Source organism: Callospermophilus lateralis, chromosome 5 (assembly GCF_048772815.1).
Source record: "Callospermophilus lateralis isolate mCalLat2 chromosome 5, mCalLat2.hap1, whole genome shotgun sequence".
Classification (NCBI taxonomy): Eukaryota; Metazoa; Chordata; class Mammalia; order Rodentia; family Sciuridae; genus Callospermophilus; species Callospermophilus lateralis.
The window spans coordinates 153,692,759-153,713,747 of record NC_135309.1 but is presented as its reverse complement, the minus strand read 5'-3'; the positions used below and the strand labels follow the sequence as shown (position 1 = coordinate 153,713,747).

Sequence of the window (20,989 nt, the reverse complement as noted above, 5' to 3'; positions counted from 1 at the left end):
AGTGTGAATTTTGATTGTATATTTATATAAAAAATATAAGCATTGAATTTTATTTATATATACAGTAAAAATAGCAGTTAACTACCTTGATTTTATAACCTTGCTTCTTTTTCTTGCGTAGACAAGCTCATAGAGGCTCCAGCCTAGTTAAAATGCTTCCTTCTTATGCACCACTAGTCTGGATGTTTGCACAACTAAAACCCTTGTGAATGCAAACATTGAGCCTCCCTGCATTCTGAGCACAATCCTGCAGGCTCTGCAGTGAAGTGGCCTGCCTGAGAAGGTGACATCACCTCCCTCTACACATGCGCATGCGCTTGCCAGTCAGGGCAGTGCCTGCTTCTGGTTTAGAGATTTATCACCCTGCTCTTTGTGTTCAGGAGTGAGTGTGGAAGTTTCCTCTGAATTAATTAATGAGTAAATTTCAGTAATTACCACCAAGACTCAGAACTAATAGAAAGCTACCGGCATACTATGTAATTTTGTTACTGGTGTTTCAAAATAATGCTTTATTTATTAACATTTTTTATTACTGCTACAACCTGGGTTTTTATAAGTATAGGGTTTTTTTAGTCTTTGGTATGAACAGTTTTCCCATTTAGTAAATACTGAACTGGAATAGCTGACAGGCAGATGAGATGTCTGGAAAGGGACAAGGAGCACAGTTTGCAGTGTGAATTGGCTGTCTTCACAATCAGGCACTAGCTCAGTTCAGCAGCTCGAATGGTCAAGATATGACCATTACTGGGGAAAAACCTCACTTAATTTGAGGTTTATATAAAATTTCAAATTACAAGAATCTACCATTAGTTCTGGGAGACATGGGGATTTAAACAACCATCCTCTTTTAGTTTTTAAATTTTTAAATTTGATTTATGTTTTAACTCATTTGATTCATTTTATCTTAATTTTTTTTGGCCACTTATGTATAAAATATTGTTGGGGTAGTATGCTGCATAAAAGCTGTTGGTCATTCTGAAACTGTTTCCTTGGTATTTTTTTCCTTTTAAATTAAAAAAATTACCAAGGAGAGGGGTTGTTGTTGTTTTTCTATTTATTTGGTGTTCAAAATCTAATACCACAGAAGTGACTAAGTAAATGAGCATTCGGGTTCTCAGTGACTATCTCAAAAAGATATTTTTGAACAATAACAATGTAGCACCTTTTTGTAGGGTCTCAGGATAAAAAACATGAATAATTGATTTGACCAGTGGGTTTTAGATCATTGACATTCCAGACCAACTAAAAGATTTTCTGTTGTTTGATGATAACTGATAGAATATTTCCTCTTAGGGCAGAGAGATTTGTTTTCCTTCTTGGAAATGTAAGTCACACTATGGTTGAAGTCTAAACTACAACAGAGCTTATATTTTACAAATTAAAAATAGAAAGTGCTAAGGAATATTGAGGTGCTTCTTGGGGGCTCAGGGGCAAGAAGCTGGAGATGTTCATTCCTTAATTCACCCCCCCCCCCACTCAGTCTTTTACCCAGCTGTCCCATATTTATTGAGTACCCCTGGCCCTTTCCTAGGCATCTAATGTATATCAGGGAACAAAACAGATTTGTCTTCTGGCAAATTGGTTGATTTAGAGAGGGAAAAAAAAACTGTTTGATAGACAACATAATATTTATCATTTTAAGAAATAGATATTTCAGAGCATGAACTTAATATTTATTGAAATACTAGTGTAAAGAAGTTAGATAGAGGCAGGCATCATCATAGGAACATTCTGAACATATTCTTTATAGGCCTAGTTCAAAAAAACAGTTGTTGCCCGCCTCTTTTGGATTCCCTTGGGAAACATCTCTGTGCCTACACAGAAACCTATATAGACTCCATCCTGTGCTGGGCTCACTATCCCCTGGAGCTAGCATTTCATTAAAATCCACATTGGCTTCTTTATTTCAGACAGTGAGATGTACTTTAAATTATAACAAGAATTGTTAAAAAAAATCCAGTCTGATTTTCTGCACACTTTACTTTGGGCTCTTTGTAACTTTTAAATCATCCTCAAAGAATAGGTTCAACTAAATGCCCCCTGATTTTGACCTTTTACCTCCAGATTAATTATCCTAATGCTTTTAAGTTGCTGCTTTTTTCCTGCTCTTTCTTTTCCTCTTCTAATTTTACCAAATTTTTCTTTGTGGCATCCCTTTCCATCTATTAGTGGTATCAGCAAACCCCCTTGGTAGCACCTAGAAGTAAAAATATTGCTGACTCCTGGTCTCTGGCATAGAAATAAGGTTTGAGATCTCAGAAACATCTCTCCAAAAATGGTATTTGCTGTTCCTTAACCTGTGGGGCCTTGGGAAGTACATGTGTGCTTCCAGGTAACAGTCATTAAGTGCGACAAATGTTTGCTGCTATTTAGTAAGTTTAGAAACCACAGATAGATTCTTTTTTTTTTTTCATTAGAGCATTATAATTATACAAAGTAGTCGGGTTCATTTTGACAAAATCATTCATGTAAGGAATTTGATTTCAATCCCCTTCCCCCTTTCTCCTCACTTCCTTCCCCTATCCTCCCTCCTTTACTGATCTTCCTTTAGCTTGCTTGCCTATTTATTTATTTATTTATTTATTTATTTATTTATTTATTTATTTATTTATGATTGGTGCTTTCTACATATACATGAAGATGAAATTCCCTTTGGTACATTTACATATGCATTTAATATGATTTTGTTAAATTCATTCCATATTTCTTCTCTTGTTTATTTTTCTTTTCTTTCTCCTCCATTGACTTCCCTATATATTTATGATATCCATTCCTCTCCCTCACCACCTTTATTCACTAAGTTTGCTCTAGCTTCCACATAGAAAACATTCAGGTACTCTTGATTTTTCTGAATCTGGCTTATTTCACTTTTCATCCATTTACTGGCAAATGCCATTATTCTGTATGGCTGAGTAAAACTCCATTGTGTATATATACATATATATATACATATACATATATTTTATATATATTCATATATATAAAACAGTTTTCCTGATTCATTCATCTATTGAGGGTATCTGGGTTGATTCTGTAAAATGGCTATTGTGAATTGTCACTATTTCTTTAATACAAGAAGTCAAGAAAGCCTGAGGAACTGAGTCTTTTCTGCCGTGTAATCTAGAACCACTAGAATAGCAAAGAAACCACTTATTTTTAATGTTTGAAAACTTTTTTATAGCAACATACTTTTCATAAATAGCTCTCCAGAGCATGGAACAGAACCTGCCTATTTGATCGGAGGAACTTCCATGGTTGGGTTCTTCCTACTTTTTATTGAAAGCTACATGATGTATTTAATAGTTTTAGTATTTATACATGCTTCCTCTGTCATTTTCTTATTGAAGGTGTTCTCCAAAAATGGGCATGAGGTTAAAATAATTTTAGGTGACCACCATAGTAGCTACAGACTTAATTTCTTTGTGTGGCTAGTTTTATATTTCTTTCCTTTATTTCCTTCTCTGTTCTAGAAGCTTTATTGACAGTTTTAATAAAATTCACAGAAGACTGTCTTGAACGCATACTATAGTCTGTGTTTGGGCATGTTTGTGTATCACAGTAAAGGTGCAGCATCCTTAACATGGATTTGCTGTTGGCTCACATGCCTTTTCTCTCCTAGGGATACTGCAAGTCTTATTTAATTTGAAGGGGAAATCAAGGGATTGATAGGCTGAAGTAACTACAGCTCTAAGAAACTAAAGATCACATGGGAGTGAGCCTGTGGCTCATAATGGGCATAGGAAGTTGAGATTTTTATTGTTTTGGTTTTTGTGTCTTGTTTTCAAAATCAATATAATATTCTTCCTGTGGGTGGCCTGGAATATAGCAGCTCTGACTTCTATCACCCATTCCATCATTGACAAATAAATAGATGTGATTCAGAAAGTCAGCAGTAATTGTCAAGAGTGCTTTGGAATGATGACTCAAGTCATTTAGTCCTTTAATTGGTATATCAGCCCCTGGATGAGGACATTCTTCTTGAGAGGGATTGTGTGACTGACAAGTGGGGCTCTGTTTCTGTAGCATAGAGGCCAGGACAGCAGTTGGTGGTGGCATTTGTCCAAGGGTTGTTCTTTGTCCTGACCAGGACACATGTGGTGATGAGCTGGTGGGAATTGTGTTTTCGTTCTCTTATCTGAGAAGTAGAAGGGGAATCCTCTTGTTGCATACCTGTAGGTTGGGATATACAGCCATAGATTAATTCTTCCTAGTTTATCTATTATATGATGTACTACCTCATTGCATAGGTTCCCTAGCATTTTGTGCTGCTTATGAAACTTTTCATAATCTGCCTTCTTTTATAGTTATTATAAACCTTTTTGAGGGATGTCATTGGAACTACACCCTTTTGTGTTTTCCCATTGTCATTTGTGTCCATTAATGAATCTAGGCACAATCAGTCTTTGTAGATAACTTTGCATGAATTACAAAGACCAACAGTGAATTGTTCAAACTAGATTGCATGCATTTAAAAGTTTTGAAGGAAACTGAAGGTGAAATTTCAGAAAGAGGGTTCAAGTATTTGTCTTATATAAATATATACTGTTTTAGAAACTTAGTGTATTGCCAGCACAAACTAGTGCATTGGAAAGGAAAATGGCCTGGTGATCTGGAAGCATGAGGTCTGTGTTGAGCCTGTTCACTACTGGCTTGGTAGTGCCATTCAGCCCACTCAGAATCTCAGAGTCCTTAACAAGATGTGCTCAAAGTAAAGCCTGTGGTGATAGACAATGTCATCATTAAATTCTATAAATGGTGTACACAAGTAAATATTCTGTGAGAAGGAGATTTCCTTAAAAAATCAGAAGACAAAATACTAATTTATGTATTCTTTGCACCTATGAATGATGTGTGGTAGAGACTGGATTCTGTTGATTTTGTTATTTGCTTGCTTTAGCAGGCAACTAATTTGGCTGAATCCAAACTGCAAACTCTCTTTTACATTAGATAGCAACTCAAATATCTGTTCAAATCCTTAGCAGGGCCACTTGGAGCTTACCCTGTGCATGTGAGGCTCAGTGGAAAGCTTGAGGTTTGGGCCAAGTTGATACTTTGAATTTGGGATCCCTCTTTCCCTTTTCCAAGATGTCTCCTCTGTTTCAGTTGCTTATGTAGATATGAGTACATCCTGGTTCTTGTTTGAACAGCACACGACAGCTAACAGCCCTAATATAAACAAGTATACTCAATGGTGTTCCTTTTCCAAGTGCATCTCCCTGCTTTTCGTCCTCTACTGCCTTGAGAGGGTCATTATTTGTTGATGTTATCAGGTAAGCACTAGTCCAGTTAGCACACTGGAAGTGGAACATCCATTCACTTAAGTTTAGTACTTTTATTGCTTTCTAATTCCAAGTATATGTCTTAAAATGTTTATGTTACCATCCTAACATTTTGGATGCTTTGCTTGCACTGTTTGGCAAAAACAAACAAAATGAGTATGGAGAAGCAGTCTTTTTTCTAGGGATTTTTCTACTAGTAACAATGAAAGTGACTAGTTTGATGAGCATCCCGGAGTCAAGTTTATATCTATTAGAGACCTCCAGCACAATATCCTAAGTCATAATTATGAGTATGAACATTTTTACCCTAAATTTCAAAGTAGGCCTTTGCTCTGGTGAGCTGGGCTAGACATTTTTGGGCTGCAAGAATTCCTTTTGTTTCGATGATTTCATCTCGGTCTGCTGCATGCTTCTTTTATACAAAATTCCATATACCCTCCTTAGATATTGAGGGGTAGAAGAAGACTTGGGTTTTAGTGAAAAGAGGGACCTTGATCATCTTAGAAGCTGAAGCAGTACCAGTCCACCTTACCACATTAGCCATTGACATTCCTCCCGAAAGCCTGGAAGGGGAAAGCCAAGAGGCAGTGGTGGCTGGTCCTTGACTATTTATAACCCCCTTTCTCTTGCCAGGCCAGAGCTTATTTTTAACTAGACTCTGAAAGTCCGAGAGGAGGAGACATTGAGCTCCCCCTAGAGAGTTTAACATGCCACAAATAGCAGGTTTTACAAAGCATTGCTGATGTTTTCTTTGCCAGTATCTAATCTACAAGATTAAAATGAAGATGTGGTTATAATCTAGATTGATTTCAAATCTTGTCTTTTGGAGGCACAATTTTTATTGCTAGAAATGGCCAAGAGTCCTTTGGGACACTAACCTTTGGGTGTGTGTACAGATCATTACTTCACATTAAAATAGAAGAAAATGGTATAATCATACATAGCCTGCTTTTCATAAAATTTAAATATTCTCATATGATGATGGTTCTGAAGTTAATGTAATGGGTGTGAAGAAAACTACAGTGGTGGTATTGAATGCAATGTGTATTAAGTGATACTATTAGTAACTTTATTTTCTCTTTGTGTATTTCAGGGTTTCGAAAAAATGATGAAATGAAAGCTATGGATGTTTTGCCAATTCTGAAAGAAAAAGTCGCTTATCTTTCAGGTAAAGTCTAACTTTCTAATCTGCTTTATTTGACTAAGCTGGCATATTATCAGATTTTGACATTCTAAACTAGTGCACCTGCCATAGCATATAAACAAATTGGTATTTTAGTTGATTTTTAACTTCTTTATTCTTTTGAATTTTCCTGAGAAACTAATGCCCAAGCCATCTTCTTTAGCTAGCAGGTATATCATAAGTCAGGGAGCACTGTTGATCAAAATATGTCTGTCATTCAACAAATGCTTTGCCCCATGTAATAAGAAAACCCACTGAGTTTTAAAAGTTGATCATTTCAGCGAAGTGGTAGGACTGTGGCTGTGTGTGGATGTGTCCCAGAGTCTTACCTCTGTTATCTTGTTTTCTGTAGCTCTTTGTTACCTCCTCTTCTGGGAGATAAGGAAAACTACTTATTCCTGAGATCTCCTCCTTTGGGACTCTCTGTGCGTGGAATTACTAGAACCCTCACCATGAACCATAAAGTCTACCAGCTGAGTCCTCCATTTCCCTGTCTTTTCAGAATGTGGAAACAGACTGGACAGGCATGGGACTGTAGAGCACCTAACCACCCTTCCCTATGCACACAGAGGTCAGGTTTTAGCCCCTTTTTGATGCTCTCCTTGGGCTTACCTGTGACATGTACAGAACAGCCATTAGGTATACACTTTTTGGGCACTGGTTCTCTTGTTACAGAACAAAGGTTTGCAAGATTTTTCTGCTCTGTTATATCAGGGAGTAAATCTGTACATTGTCATGTGCTCCTAGGTGGTCTTCCTGGAAACCTTTCCTTGATTCATTTTTATCTTTCTCGAGCAGGTAGAGTTCTGATCCGATGTATCTTCTTGAACACATTTCAGCTTTTAATTTATAACACTGCAGGCTGTTTTTATTTGTTTTGGGTATCCTTTGGAAATGTGTGTGGTTCTGGTATATATTTAGCATGAAGCTTCCTATGGTGTTTTTGCCAATCTCATTTTGCTTCATGTCCAGCAGTATTTCTTGGCCCCTGGTAAAGATTGTTTGATGATTTTGCAGAAGTGAATCTAATTCATGATGCATTTGGAATGTTAATAGAAGAGCACAAGAAGTTCATGAAGAAGAAGGTACTGAATTTTTGGAAGTACATGATAAAATAAATAAATGAACTCCTGGTTTATAATACATTGAGTTTTAAAAGTAGCATACATTTGCTGTGTGTGTGTATGTGTTGCTGGGAATTGAACCCAGGGCCTTGTGCATTTGAGGTAAGCACTCTACCAACTGAATTATATCCCCAGCCTTCATTTGCTCTTTTGTAGTCATTTACTGACACATGCATAAAAACACATGCTGGATTTATGACTTCAACATGTAGTTAACAGATTTTTAAGTTAGTGTAACTAAAAGACTATACTTACAAATCTTAGAGGCACCAGTGAGGAAGGCAGAAGGAAAACCAATTCCACAAGTTTGTCGGTTTAGTTACTAGAGTCAGCATCTGGGATGAGAGTCCCTGCTGTTCTGCCTGCTCCTCAGTTTTGAGACCCATGTTGTTCTATCTTCTTTCCTTAAGCATGCAGATACGGACAGATGTAGATAGCAGGGCAGTTAAGATTGGTAGGCTTTGTTTGTGTTCATACTCTTATTAGGCAGTAAATAATGAATTTATTATCAGGTGCCATTTCTTATTGTCAAAACTAAAACTCTTTATCTTTTAACCAATCAAATACAAAACCAACAGTACTCCTGAGTTTGTCATAAATCTATAATGAAACTTTAAGTTCTGCAGCGTTAGAGTTGCATATATTTTTGGGGGAGAGACATTTTGCAATTACCACAAATTAGTACAGAGCAGTTTTAAAACATGAGAGATGGCAAGACTTGCACCAGCTGTGGAGCAAAGCAAAGTCAGTAGGTACTGCCACACTTTTGTAGTGTTTTCTGCATTATGAGCAGAATGATCCAGCTGTATTACCTGAATTCATTGCTGATTGTCTTTAGCTGATTGTCTTTGGAAAGGAAGAGGAGGGAAAATCACAAAATTTAAAATAAGTTGATTACTTGTATTGGAATATTATGTTTTTGAAAAATTCCAAAGAATGAGTGAATTTTCAAAAGTAATTTTTACCTGATCCCATTTTTCTTTTTCATTAAGGTATAATTTGCCTACATTTAACTCCACCTTCTAAAAGTATATGATTTAAAATACTTGTTTGAGTAAATTTTAGTGTATTCATTCACAAGGCTGTGCCAAGTCATTGTCACCTAATTCCAGAACATTTTCATCACCTTTCAAAGGACCCCACACTCATTCCCCTGCCCCATCCCTGGCAACTACTAATCTACTTTCTACTCTGACCTAATTTTTTAATATGTTAGGGAATGTTTGTAAAAACTGTCCATGCAAATGGCCTTTAGTAATTAAATATAAGTAGAATAGCAAGGGCTTTAGTAAAAGCAGGCTAAAAGATAAGTGATTCTAAGACATACTCGTTAGGGCAGGATCTCTCAAAAACCACTTAGAATTCCTTGAACTTGGAATATTTTGGATCCTTAGTCTTATGTCTAGGTACTCTAAAAGTACTCGTTGCACTGAAGTAAGATAGCAACACATTATGTCCTTCATTTAGGATGAATTAAATGAAGTTAAATGGCACATCTGACTCTGTGGTTTGAATATGTTCCCTCCAAAGTTTAATAGTTAGTAGCATGATAGTCTTAGGAAAGGCTGCCTGGGCTGCGGACGTAACTCAGTGGCAGAGCACTTGCTTTGTGTGTGTGTAGCCTGGCTTCAATCATCAGCCCAGGTTGGGCAAGTGCACATTGCGTGAGGATGCAGCATCCCTCCCCTCCCCTCCTCTAGGCAAGATGTGGTCTTTGACAGGTAACCCAACCTGCCATCGCATGGATCTTAGACTTCCCAGTCTCCAGAACCAGGAGAAAATACATTTCTGTTCCTTATAAGTTATTTGGTTTGTGGTATGATTTCTGTTATAGTAGCACAAGTGGAATAAGTCAGAGAGTCAGTGAAAGAAGTGTTCTGCACTTTATATTGAATGTGGTTTATACACACAGAGGTCTCCCCTGTCCCCATCTGTGGTTTCACTTCCCATGGTTTCATCCGCACCCCCACACCCCACCTTAGTCAGCTGTGGTTGAAATACCAGTATTTGTCTTTACTCTTTCCAGAGAGATTAGACCATGTGGGCAAATCCTTTATCATAGCCTATTGTTGTAACTGTTCTTTTTTATTGAGTTATTATTAAATTCTTTTATTGAGGTATTGTTAGTAATTAATTTATAAGTTAAATTTTATCATAGGTATGCATATACAGTAAAAAGCATCACATGTATGGCGTGTGTGTGTGTGTGTGTGCACACCATGCTCTGGATAAGTTTGACATAAATTCCAGACATGTAATTTTGCTTATAAATATATGTGTGTGTGTGTGTGTATAAAGGTAAGTCTTTAAAAGCTCACTATCATTAGCTGATCTAAAATTGAATTATAATTCTTTAATCTAAAAAAGCCAATCAGTATTCAAATTTCCTTGCTTGTCTCTCTCCATGTTTTCTAACAAGTCTATGTTGCAGTTGGTTAAGATGTATAAGTCTCTTCTCATCTATAGGTTCTTCATCCTTCTTGCTGTTTTTGCCTTATCCCCTCCTTTGTTAGGTTAGGAAGTTGAGTGTTTTACTGTAGATTTTGCATCATTCTAGATTTTGTTGGTCGTGCCTCTGTGTGCTCATTCACCATGTTTCTCTTGCCCCTGAGTTTCCTGTAAACTAGGAGTTAGGTCTTGAGGTTTGATGAGATTTGGCTTAAATTTTGCAGGGAAGGAAGGTGAAATACTTGGTGGTGTTTGGTTCTGTGGGGAATTGATTGGGAGAGTCTGATTATCCCTTTCTTATGTAAACCATTCATGATGGACAGGATTTATTGATATCTGTGATTTGGTGTTGCTCCCATTGAATGTCTGAATAACTGAGTAACAGATATTTTAAGACTTCCTTTAGGTTACATGACTAGATAGTACATGAGGATCATTTTAAGTATTCGCAGTCAGAATTAAGTTTTATACTGTTTAGAATGTGTGTATGCATTCTAGAAAATAGGAAAGAACATATTGGTAAAACATATTTTCAAAATACCAGCATCTTCTGCTGTGTGTGTATATTTTTTGTTTGTTTTCAGACAGAATCTTAGGACCTCTCTTAAGTTGCTGAGACTGACCTTGAACTTGCAATCCTTCTCTCTCGGCCTCCTAAATTGCTAGGATTATAGGCATGCCCCACTGCACCCAGCATTGTACATTATTTTGATCATACTAAAAGGAAGGTTTTTTGTTGTTGTTTTCTTGCTTGGATTTTAATTTTATCCCTGCTAATTGTTTTTGGTACACAGAATAATTAAGAGTTTTGTATTGAAACTTGAAGTTTGAGATTTTCTGAAGAGAGATGATCAGAGTCATAAAACTAAATGAAGGACCTCTTATAGAAGAATTTATTTTCCTTTTCTACTTTACCTACAACCTTGAGGGAAGTAATAGAGTAAATGTGACAGTTTCACCAAAAATACCCAGTGGTACTTTGTTTGGATTGTGTTCCTATCAATGAGAAATCTGCCTGCCTGCCTGTCAAGGTCAAATGCATTGAGATTTGTACTCCTGGTGTATGGTGTAATTTTTCTCAAGTCCTTGAGCTAATCTAGTTCTGCTCTAAAGTGTTTTCATGCCCATCTTTCTCTTTTTGTACATGTGACTTTATGTAAGAGATTGGCAAAGCTTGCCTGTTGGTGGTCAGATGCAGCAGATACCACATTTAAAAGGTCATCATTGGGATAAACCTTGAGTGGCATTCTTTTTTTTTTTTTTCCTTTTAAGACTTTTAAGAACCGAGTTTAAGTGATGCAGAAGAAGAGAAGGTTCAGAATTAAGGGGAGGGCATAGGGAAGGAAGGGGTGGTGAGGAAGGAGTGGAGAGGCGAGAGAGGCGGTTCGGAGGTGACTGGAGCACACACAAACGAGAACATTTCTCCTCACATATTAACTTAAAGGAAGGTATTCTTCCAACACACTAAAGGAAAAGACATGGCCGAATCTTCTATTTGGCCTTCAAACTAAGACTTGTTCTTCTGAGTCCTGAGAGGAGATACAGCAGCCTTACACAGCTCAGATGACATGAGGACTCTTGGGCGGTGCGTGATTCTTTCACACTCTGTGGTTGACCTAGGTATCATTTGGACTAAGTGAATAGATGACAATATTGGACTTGAAATGGCTCATAGAGAGTCCTGTCTCATCCTCCTTAGTCTAAATGTGTTCCCAATGTTTGTTTTTTAGGTGGTAGAGATAAGCGTGGAGGTCCCATTTTAACATTTCCAGCCCGCAGCAATCATGACAGAATACGGCAGGAGGATCTCAGGAGACTCATTTCATATCTAGCCTGCATTCCTAGGTAAGTTCTGTGAGGCTTGTGGCCTGTCACTCTTTTCATAGTTCCAAGAGATGTGGCACTATGCTTTTAGGAAACAGCCAGGTGGTAGCCATGACCTTAAATGATCTTTCTCCTCATTAACAATTTTCATCTTGTGTAAAATATTCTGGGGGCAAGGACAAGAAGTTAGGCATTTTGTGTTGAAGAACATTGTGTGTTGATAGTGGATTTGGGAATCTCATTTACCTGGGACTTCAAGATCCCAACCACCTGTGTTAGAAATCCAATAGTCACCAGTAATACGTCCAGCACCAAGACTCGGTGAACTGCATGGTTAGAAATCTAGTGATGTTTTTGATTGTGCATTTCTGTTCTCATGCTGATCTTCTGTTCTTTACAAATATTTTCTTGCTTTGTAGCATGAAGTTTGTGGGGGCATAAAAATCCTCATCAGCTAATATACTCTACATCAGCTTGGGAACCCCATTACATCTGTGAGACTCCATTAGTGATAGGGAAATTTTTCATGTGGATGTTGAAGAATGCCAAGCACAAGTAATGTTATATTTTCTGGAGAGCCCTGAAGTGAGGAGCATTGCATTGTAGGAATTATTCTGTGTCTAAACTTGAGGAGATTAGAATCTACACTTCTGCTCTAAGAACAGAGATTTCCCCCTCATTAAAACCTTCATTTAGTTTTTCCAGGTATTTCTTGGAAAAAAGAATCCAAAAACGTAGCCATGCCTAGACCAAGAGATTGGGTGTGACAGTTGGAGGCATGCTTCCCTGTAAAGAAAGGGGAACTCCCTGTATTTCTTTATTCAGGAAACATGCAAGCTGCTTGAGAGCACAGATGATGTCTTCAGTGGAGTGAGCAGGCACTTCTTGAGAGACTCAATCTTAACATGTGAAACAGGACTTGGCAGAGGAGGAACTGGTGTGGATAGTAACTTTAAGGGATGCGTTAAGCAAAAGAATAATGTGAAGTAGTCAATAACAATGTAATGGGTTTTTAAAAGTTGAGGTAAATGTAACTGATCAACTATAGTTGGTGGTTTGTGATGCTTATAACGTGTTTAATGACACCAACCAGGGAAGACAACTGGGCCCTTTGGTATCAGATCTTTGCAGTGGCTTTTGGAAGTCTTGATGATTTAACCTGTTAAGGGTTACTCTTGTACATTTCTATTAAGTGTCCTTCATGGGAAAACTACCACTGTATGTCACCAGTGACTAAATAAATAGAGCCTCCTTACATGTATGGAAAGCAGTTTCTCTTTCCTTGTATTCCGGTACTTCTTTGGACTGCTTAACAGTGGAAATTATAGGTTGGGGCAAGGGTTTATTAGTTATTTACTACTCACTGTCATTTATAAATAATAATATAGTTATAGCTACTACTACTCAGTTCTTGTGTGCCAGATTCAGTGCTGTTGATAGAAAATGAAATAGCAAAATAGGATGATCTTAAAAAAAAAAACAACAACAGACAACTTCTCTTGCCACCAAAAGTGGTACTATCCAGTGGGTTAATCAAAAATTAAAGTTGGGGCTGGGGGTGTAGCTCAGTGGTGGAACATGTGCTTAGCATGCACAAGGCCTTGGGTTTCACCCTAGCACCAAAATAGATGAATGAATGAGTGAATGTTGAATTTTTAAATCATCCATCTAGATGATTTAAAAAATATTTACATAATCGGAATGCTATATATACCTTTGACAATTTGCTGTCTAGTTTTGAAATATATGTTGATAGTAAATATAAAAAATATTTTCTATTTCCTTGATCTCAAATAATTGAGTCAAGTACATTTTGGATCATTTAGATGACCAACTTTAAAGAAAAAACATCTTCATGGATGATCATAAAGATGATTAACCAGTCTTCTAACAGTTTTACTTAAGGGACCTTAGTTTTATCTGGCTTTTCTTTATCTTACAAATAAAGTGGGACTCTTAAGTAAAACTGTTAGAAGACTGGTTAATCATCTTTATGGAAAATTGTGAGCATGCACATAAATAGAGTAGTGTAATAAGAAGTCATTTCATTTGTAAATTCCTCTGAGATAGTGCAGGGCTCCCTACATGAGGAGGACTTGAGAATCAGACTGACTGACCTGGAACCATTGATTTACCTTGATTGGTTTTCACATGTGAAAAGTGATAACTGTTTTAGTCAACTTTTTTACTGCTGTGACTAAAAGAGCCAAGAACAACAAATTTAGAGGAGGAAAAGTTTATTTGGGGCTCACAGTTTCACAGATCTAAGTTCATAGACAGCAGGCTCCATTCCTTGGGGATTGATGTGAGGCAAAACATTGGTGGAAGAGTTGGGCAGAAGCCAGGAAGCAGAGAACTAAGCCCAGCTCAAAAAATATATATCCCAAAGGTGCAGCCCCAGAGACCCACCTCCTCCAGCCATACCCTACCTACAGTTACCATTCCATTAATCTCTATCAAGGGATTGATTCACTGATTGGGTTAAGGCTCTTATAACTCAATAATTTCACCTCTAAACCCTGTGTGTTGAGCAGGGTTCTTCATGCACACCAGCTCAGTGCCCCAGTGTAGGAACTGCTTCAGTATTGGTACCGTGATCTCCTCTTCTGGGTACTCTCTTCCTTCCTTCCTTCAGCCATGCTTTCTAGAAGCAGGTTGTGTTGATTTCTTCTGCACACCTTCTCCAGTGTCTGTGTCCCACAGTCGAACGTCAGTGTGACCCGAGTAGCTCTGAGTTGTTTGAGTGCTATTACTTCGGTCACCTTCCCACTCCCCTTTGAAATAACAGTTGGATAACAGAGTAGATCCACAGGGTTGATGAGTGAGGACTTTTTTTTTTTTTTAAGATAGAATTTTTTAATATTTATTTTTTAGTTTTTCGGTGGACACAACATCTTTATTTTATTTTATTTTATTTTTTTAATGTGGTGCTGAGGATCAAACCCAGTGCCCCGCGCATGTCAGGCGAGCGCGCTACCCCTTGAGCCACATCCTCAGCCCTGACCGAAGACTTTTTTATCACCTGTGTAAGAGGAGCTAGTAGCAGCAGCAGTTGTTGCTGGTATCATTGGGATTCCTGCACAATGATGAAAGTAACATGATTATTACACTTGTTGTTTGAATGTTTTATGGTAATTATATGGATAAACCACTCTGACCCTCTTGTCCTTAATGAAATAATGTGATGATTTTTGATTGATTGATTTGAGTACACTCACATGTAAGGTACTTTATTCATCTTGGAACTGAAGAAAGTAAAATTTCTTACTTTTAGAGATCTGGCTTACGAGGGGACCTTAGTTTTATCTGGCTTTTCTTTATCTTACAAATAAAGTGGGACTCTTAAGTAAAACTGTTAGAAGACTGGTTAATCATGCTTTCTAAAAAACAATGTCTGTCTTTAGGTAGAGACAGAGCTTAGAGTCCTCCTGTTGGCTACTGCTTATCTAGAGGATTTGGATTTGAGGATGTTCACCAGCCACTGCTCTCCTCATGATGACAATACTAGACCATACTTTTGACCATACTAGAGCAAATGCATGGAAAGGCTGTGCCTCCCAGCCCAGTTGTGTGCTGTTTCCACTACTTGGGAAGTCACTGGGTGATGGCCATTTGATGCTGGAGGAAGAAGAATAGCTAATTCTCCTGTAAACTGGCCTGGGCATGCTTGGCGTACCCTTTGGTTTTATTGTTCTCAGACTTGTTCCTGTTAGGTCTAGAGCTACTCAGGATTCCTCTCAAGCCCTTTCAACTGCAGGAGCTTTGTAGTTTGTGTGCATATTGTGTAAGGCACGCTGGGAGAGAGGCTGCAAGGGAATTTATTTTGGTGTGGTAAAGACTGATACTTGAAATGCAGTCAGCCAAACAGCAGCTAGTAAAACAAACACATTGCTACGGTTTTCCAGTTTCCTGTCTTTGGTGTATAGTAGCTGCATATGTGAACCTGAAGTTGAATGCCTCAGCCGGACAGCAGGCACCCTCCTCCTGTGCTCGGGCAGCACTTGCCTCAGTGCCTCAGAGCCCTGGAGTCTGTGATGGGAACCTTGCAGAATTGCAAACCCTATTAGAGCCCACACAGACCCAGCATACTTAGTTTCTGTGACTCAGGGAACTTTAGAAGACTGTTTCCTCTAGGTTTTTGAAGAAGGCTAAAAAAACAAATGACATTTCTATCTATGATGTTACTGGGATTGTGCTGGGGCCTGCTGTTTGAAGAAGTGATAGTGATCTCAGGAGGACACCTTGAGCCAGTGCCAGATCTTGTCAGGTGCATCTTCACTGGGGGCGTTAACAGGTTAATCACACCACTTCTCCACATCCTCACCATTTGGGGGATGAGCTAGGCTACTGGATCATCTGTTTTCTCTTCATGGTTTTACACACTATATTCTCTGTGGCTGGGTTCTACTGCTGGAGTACATATAGAATTTCTGGAATGCTTATGTGACACCTCTCTTATACTGATGTGTATGTCATAAGTTCTTTGCATTTGTGAATCTCTGAAAGCCAGTTACTCTGATGGTTTGAATAAACATAAGAAATGAGGGGGGCAGGTAGGAAGATAGGGGAACAAGATTGTGCAAGAAAGCAGGAAATCGGTTTTAGTTTTTGCTTTTCTGTTGTTAGCTTTTAAACATTACTTAGTGAAAGCATTTCAGTTTCTCAGTTTTCAGTTGAGAATAGTTTTTTTAGGGTAATTATATGAGGCAGAAAAATGTCAAATGTCTTTTCATCATCATAGTACATTTGCATTAGGTGAAAACCTCTATCTCATTGAGTGCTCATCAGGTCTTAGGTATACTCCCAAGACCTTGCAGTCATTACCTTGTTAGTGTTGGCACTGGTATCAATAGTTGGAGCAGATGGTTAGAGTCCACCTGTAATAGTGAGGATTATGGTGGCTCCTTAGCTATGGGGCCATTTGGAAGCCAGCATCAGAGCTTCCATATGTATCCTGGAAGTTATAATGAGACCAGGTACTTTTCGACTGTTTCAGGACACCTGGACCCTTTATTGCAGCTGTGCATTATATGGGAATATACTTAGGGGTTGAGATTTACTAAAATTAGAAACTTGTTTGTTGTTTTGTTTTTTAGACTGGGTCTTTCTGTACTGCACAGGCCGATTTCAAACTTCTGGGCTCAGGTGATCCTCCTGCCTCAGCCTCCTGAGTGCTGGGATTAGAAGCATGTGCACTGCATCTGACTGAAATTAGCATTTTGTTTGTTTAACTGCCAAGAACCTGAAGAGTAAGAATATGATGACTCCTAGCATGGCATTGGTTTGTACCAGGGGTCAGAATTGTTACCACCATTACTTTTGTACTATCAATGCACTGGTTGCATCAGTGCATCCAGATGTAAAAGGCAAATAAAGCCTCAGCACTACTACAGAATTAGATGTGCCCTACAGGGCCTGCCAGAAGAGTGAGAGGAACCCCAGAGATGGGTAGATCATGCTTGGAGAACCTCTGAGATAGTGTAAGGGCCAGGGATAGGGGAATGGGAACAAAATGGAGCACTGAGAAGCCCTCAGCACTGCTAGACACACTGGTGAGTGCTGTTTTCAGAGCCGTGGGTAAGTTCTGTCCTGGACCTAGTCTCTGCATGCCATCGTGGGTTTGTACCTCTTTTGTTCTTTCTGGAGACCTTTGCCAGTAGTAGTTACTAGACGAGTATATGATCAATTAATGCATCAAAGGCCAGGAAAATTAGCATGATAGTTGTTATTTTCCTCCTGAGGAGAAGTCAGGCTACAAAACCAAAATTTAAATTCTAAAGGTTTTGTGAAGTCAAACCCTGTTTGGAACCGTCACCGCTGCTCGAAGCACATGTGGTTTGGTTCTGTTCTCTCCTGGATTCAGTTGAAGCTGAGCTGCCATGTGAGATGGCTGTGCACTCTGGTTCTTGAGGTCAGTGTGCAGCCGCTTCCCAAGCACCAAGCAGAATGAATGAAGTGGCATCTGGTGCTCCATGAGGTGGAGCAGGCCTTGTGGCAGGAGCTGTAGCCTATGCCTTAAGCCTGTGATTTTTTTTCTCCACAGTGAGGAAGTCTGCAAGCGAGGCTTCACGGTGATTGTGGACATGCGTGGGTCCAAGTGGGACTCCATTAAGCCCCTACTGAAGATCCTGCAGGAATCCTTCCCCTGCTGCATCCACGTCGCCCTGATAATCAAGCCAGACAACTTCTGGCAGAAACAGAGGACGAATTTTGGCAGTTCTAAATTTGAATTTGAGGTAACTTCCCTTGTGTAGCCAAACTCACTAAACCAATCATGTGGCTCATCAAAAGCTGACTTATTCTCACATTCTAGGCTGACAACAGATCTTTAAAACCAGTATTGAACAGGAACTGCATGCCTTTTGTATATACCGAAGGTAGAATTTTAGTTACTATATAAAGTAACAAGGTTGCTTTCATCATCCCAGTTCTCTGGGGTGGGTTGCCAGGCTGCTGAGGGCATGGGGTTTCCCTTGGAAGGAGAAGCCTTTTCCTGAATTGAGCTCAGCCATGCAGCACAGGAACTTTTTAGGACTGCAGATTCATCATCACGGCTTCATCCCTGGAGGTGAGGGAATGAATGATGGGGAGAAACAACCCACTTTAAATTTCCTGAAGGATTAGTATGGAGGAGACTGAGTTCCTCCTGTCATAGATGGAGAGAATGGTTGTCACTTACTGCACATAATAGGTCTCTCATTTATGAAAAAAAGGTATTCCCCTAAAAACTGTTCAGACTCCTGAATTCAGTTAGGCATAGAGGATTGCTGTCTTGCAGTTATAGAAAGCAAACCTCAGCCTGCTAACTTGTTTTCCTTTCCACTGTTAACCAGCTTTCCTTAGGATACCACAGTTCTGACAAGGTTTAATGAGATGATTATTCTGAACAGCTTAAAATTTGGTTCATGCTCTATTCTATAATAAATTGGTATATTTTCTAAGAATTATAATAATTTTTGGTTGAATAGCTTCCTTCTTCTGACATCCCTGCCCAAACATTAGGTTTCATATGCATTCATGTGTTATTTAGGCTATATGCTATACTTTTCAAAGTGTTTTCTCATGTATATTACTTGGATTTTTGAATCTGTTTTTCATAGTACTGATTTTGCTATTTGGAATCTGTACTTGTTTTTAATTTAAATTTGACACTATACTGAACAAGTTTAGGTGAAAGATAAAGTAAGCTTTTATCTTTGTACACTTAGTGATTTTGGAAGACAATTTATTGGGTCTTAGTTCTTTCTTTCCTTTTTAAAATTTTTTCAATGTAGAATTTAAAGTGTGTTGTATTTAATTATAAATGCTCTAAGTAAAAATAGTGGCTTGGCAATATAATCCACACAAATATTTTATAGTCTAATTTAGAACTCTCTCTAGTACCTCTCCCAGTTTTCCTGCTGAACAGGGTTATCTCTCCATGATCACAGCCTCTCTCTCTGAATGGTTGTCTCCATGGAGGTTACTGAAATCCAGCAATAATAGGATTGCATCTGCAGCAAAAGTGCTGGGTTAGAAACCAAGTCCCACTTTCTGGCCCTTCTGCCTCTTGCTTTCTTGTAAGAGCCAACATGGAGTTCTAGGTTTCTGTGAATCTGGAGGTGACAGAGGTGTGATTAAACCAGGCCTTTCCTGCTTATCATTTGGTCCTAGGCCATTCTTTTTTCCCTTTGCCTTGGCCTTTGCATTTAATCATCCCTACTTCATGTTGTACTTGAGGCCTAATACTGATTATCAGTCTGCTTCCCATTCTGATTGGGCGAGGTTAAGATTCCTTGCTTCAATGGTAATTGACTAACGTTTTGTTGCTGTTAAATTGGAATGTAAGATTATATATGGCATTTGGGCTGCTCAGAATCACAGCAGATTATTATAGTGAATGTTCCCTTTGACTTTAGCTCTGTGAAGAACCTCCATCAACTTTCTTGCTAAACCTGGGATAGTTTCCAAATTCAGAGAAAGTTATTCATATCATATCATCTGTTACTTAATGGGAAGTAAGAGAGGGACAAAAAGAACTGATGAGGGTGGTCTGGTTGGACTAACACTTATTATTTAATAAGCAGCCCACAAATAAATATTCCAAAAGGGTTTTTGAAGCCCACAAGGAAGACATTGGTGTGAAGGCAAATAGCAGGGACCCCCCCCTAAAGTTTTCTACTGGGAAGGAGATGACAAATGGAGAGGAAAGAATGGGTAGAATAATACATCTATGAAAGTGATACTTTTGAAATGTCTGCTGTGTGCTTATAATTTAACCTGTTTCTGGCTTAATGTGCCTGAGTAGGTTAATCTCCTTATTCTTGGAAAGGAATCTAATTGCTTTAGATCTTATGAAAAACGTGATTCTGTAATCCTAGGTATTCCAGCTAATATCTGTTACTATAGCAGATTTTTCATTCATTGTACTAATAATGCATCTTGCATCCGCATTTGTTTTTATGGAGCCAGAACCAGGTATGTCATGTTTTCTGTGAATAGATTAACACTGAAAATCTGTGACTAAGCACTGCAAATTACATTACATTAAAACCATATAGAATTGGTTCATCTTCTTATATGTGATTTTTTTTTTTCCTTAAGACAAATATGGTCTCTTTAGAAGGCCTTACCAAAGTAGTTGATCCTTCTCAGCTAACTCCTGAGTTCGATGGCTGCCTGGAATACAACCATGAAGAATGGATTGAAATCAGAGTTGCTTTTGAAGACTACATTAGCAATGCAACCCACATGCTGTCCCGGCTAGAGGAACTTCAGGACATCCTTGCTAAGAAGGAGTTGCCTCAGGACCTAGAAGGGGCTCGGAATATGATAGAGGAACATTCTCAGCTGAAGAAGAAGGTGATTAAAGCCCCCATTGAGGACTTGGATTTGGAGGGACAGAAGCTGCTTCAGAGAATTCAGAGCAGCGATAGTTTTCCCAAAAAGAACTCAGGGTCAGGTAATGCGGACCTACAGAACCTCTTGCCCAAGGTGTCTACCATGCTAGATAGGCTGCACTCGACCCGGCAGCATCTGCATCAGATGTGGCATGTGAGGAAGTTGAAGCTGGACCAATGCTTTCAGCTGAGGCTGTTTGAACAAGATGCTGAAAAGGTAAAGAAGGGGCGTTACATGCCAAAACCAGACAT

The 20,989-nt window shown here is 38.7% G+C and overlaps 1 protein-coding gene across 2 annotated transcripts in view; it reads left to right on the top strand.

The window, feature by feature from the left end:
* The window catches only part of Trio (trio Rho guanine nucleotide exchange factor), a 338,720-nt gene that overhangs the window by 115,583 nt on the left and 202,148 nt on the right, over positions 1 to 20,989 (top strand). For both annotated transcript variants that reach the window (XM_076857460.1, XM_076857462.1), the window contains exons 2-5: positions 6,373 to 6,447; positions 11,765 to 11,879; positions 17,902 to 18,094; positions 20,442 to 20,954. In XM_076857460.1, coding sequence (XP_076713575.1) covers positions 6,373 to 6,447; positions 11,765 to 11,879; positions 17,902 to 18,094; positions 20,442 to 20,954 — 896 coding nt within the window. The remainder of the gene's footprint in view (positions 1 to 6,372; positions 6,448 to 11,764; positions 11,880 to 17,901; positions 18,095 to 20,441; positions 20,955 to 20,989) is intronic.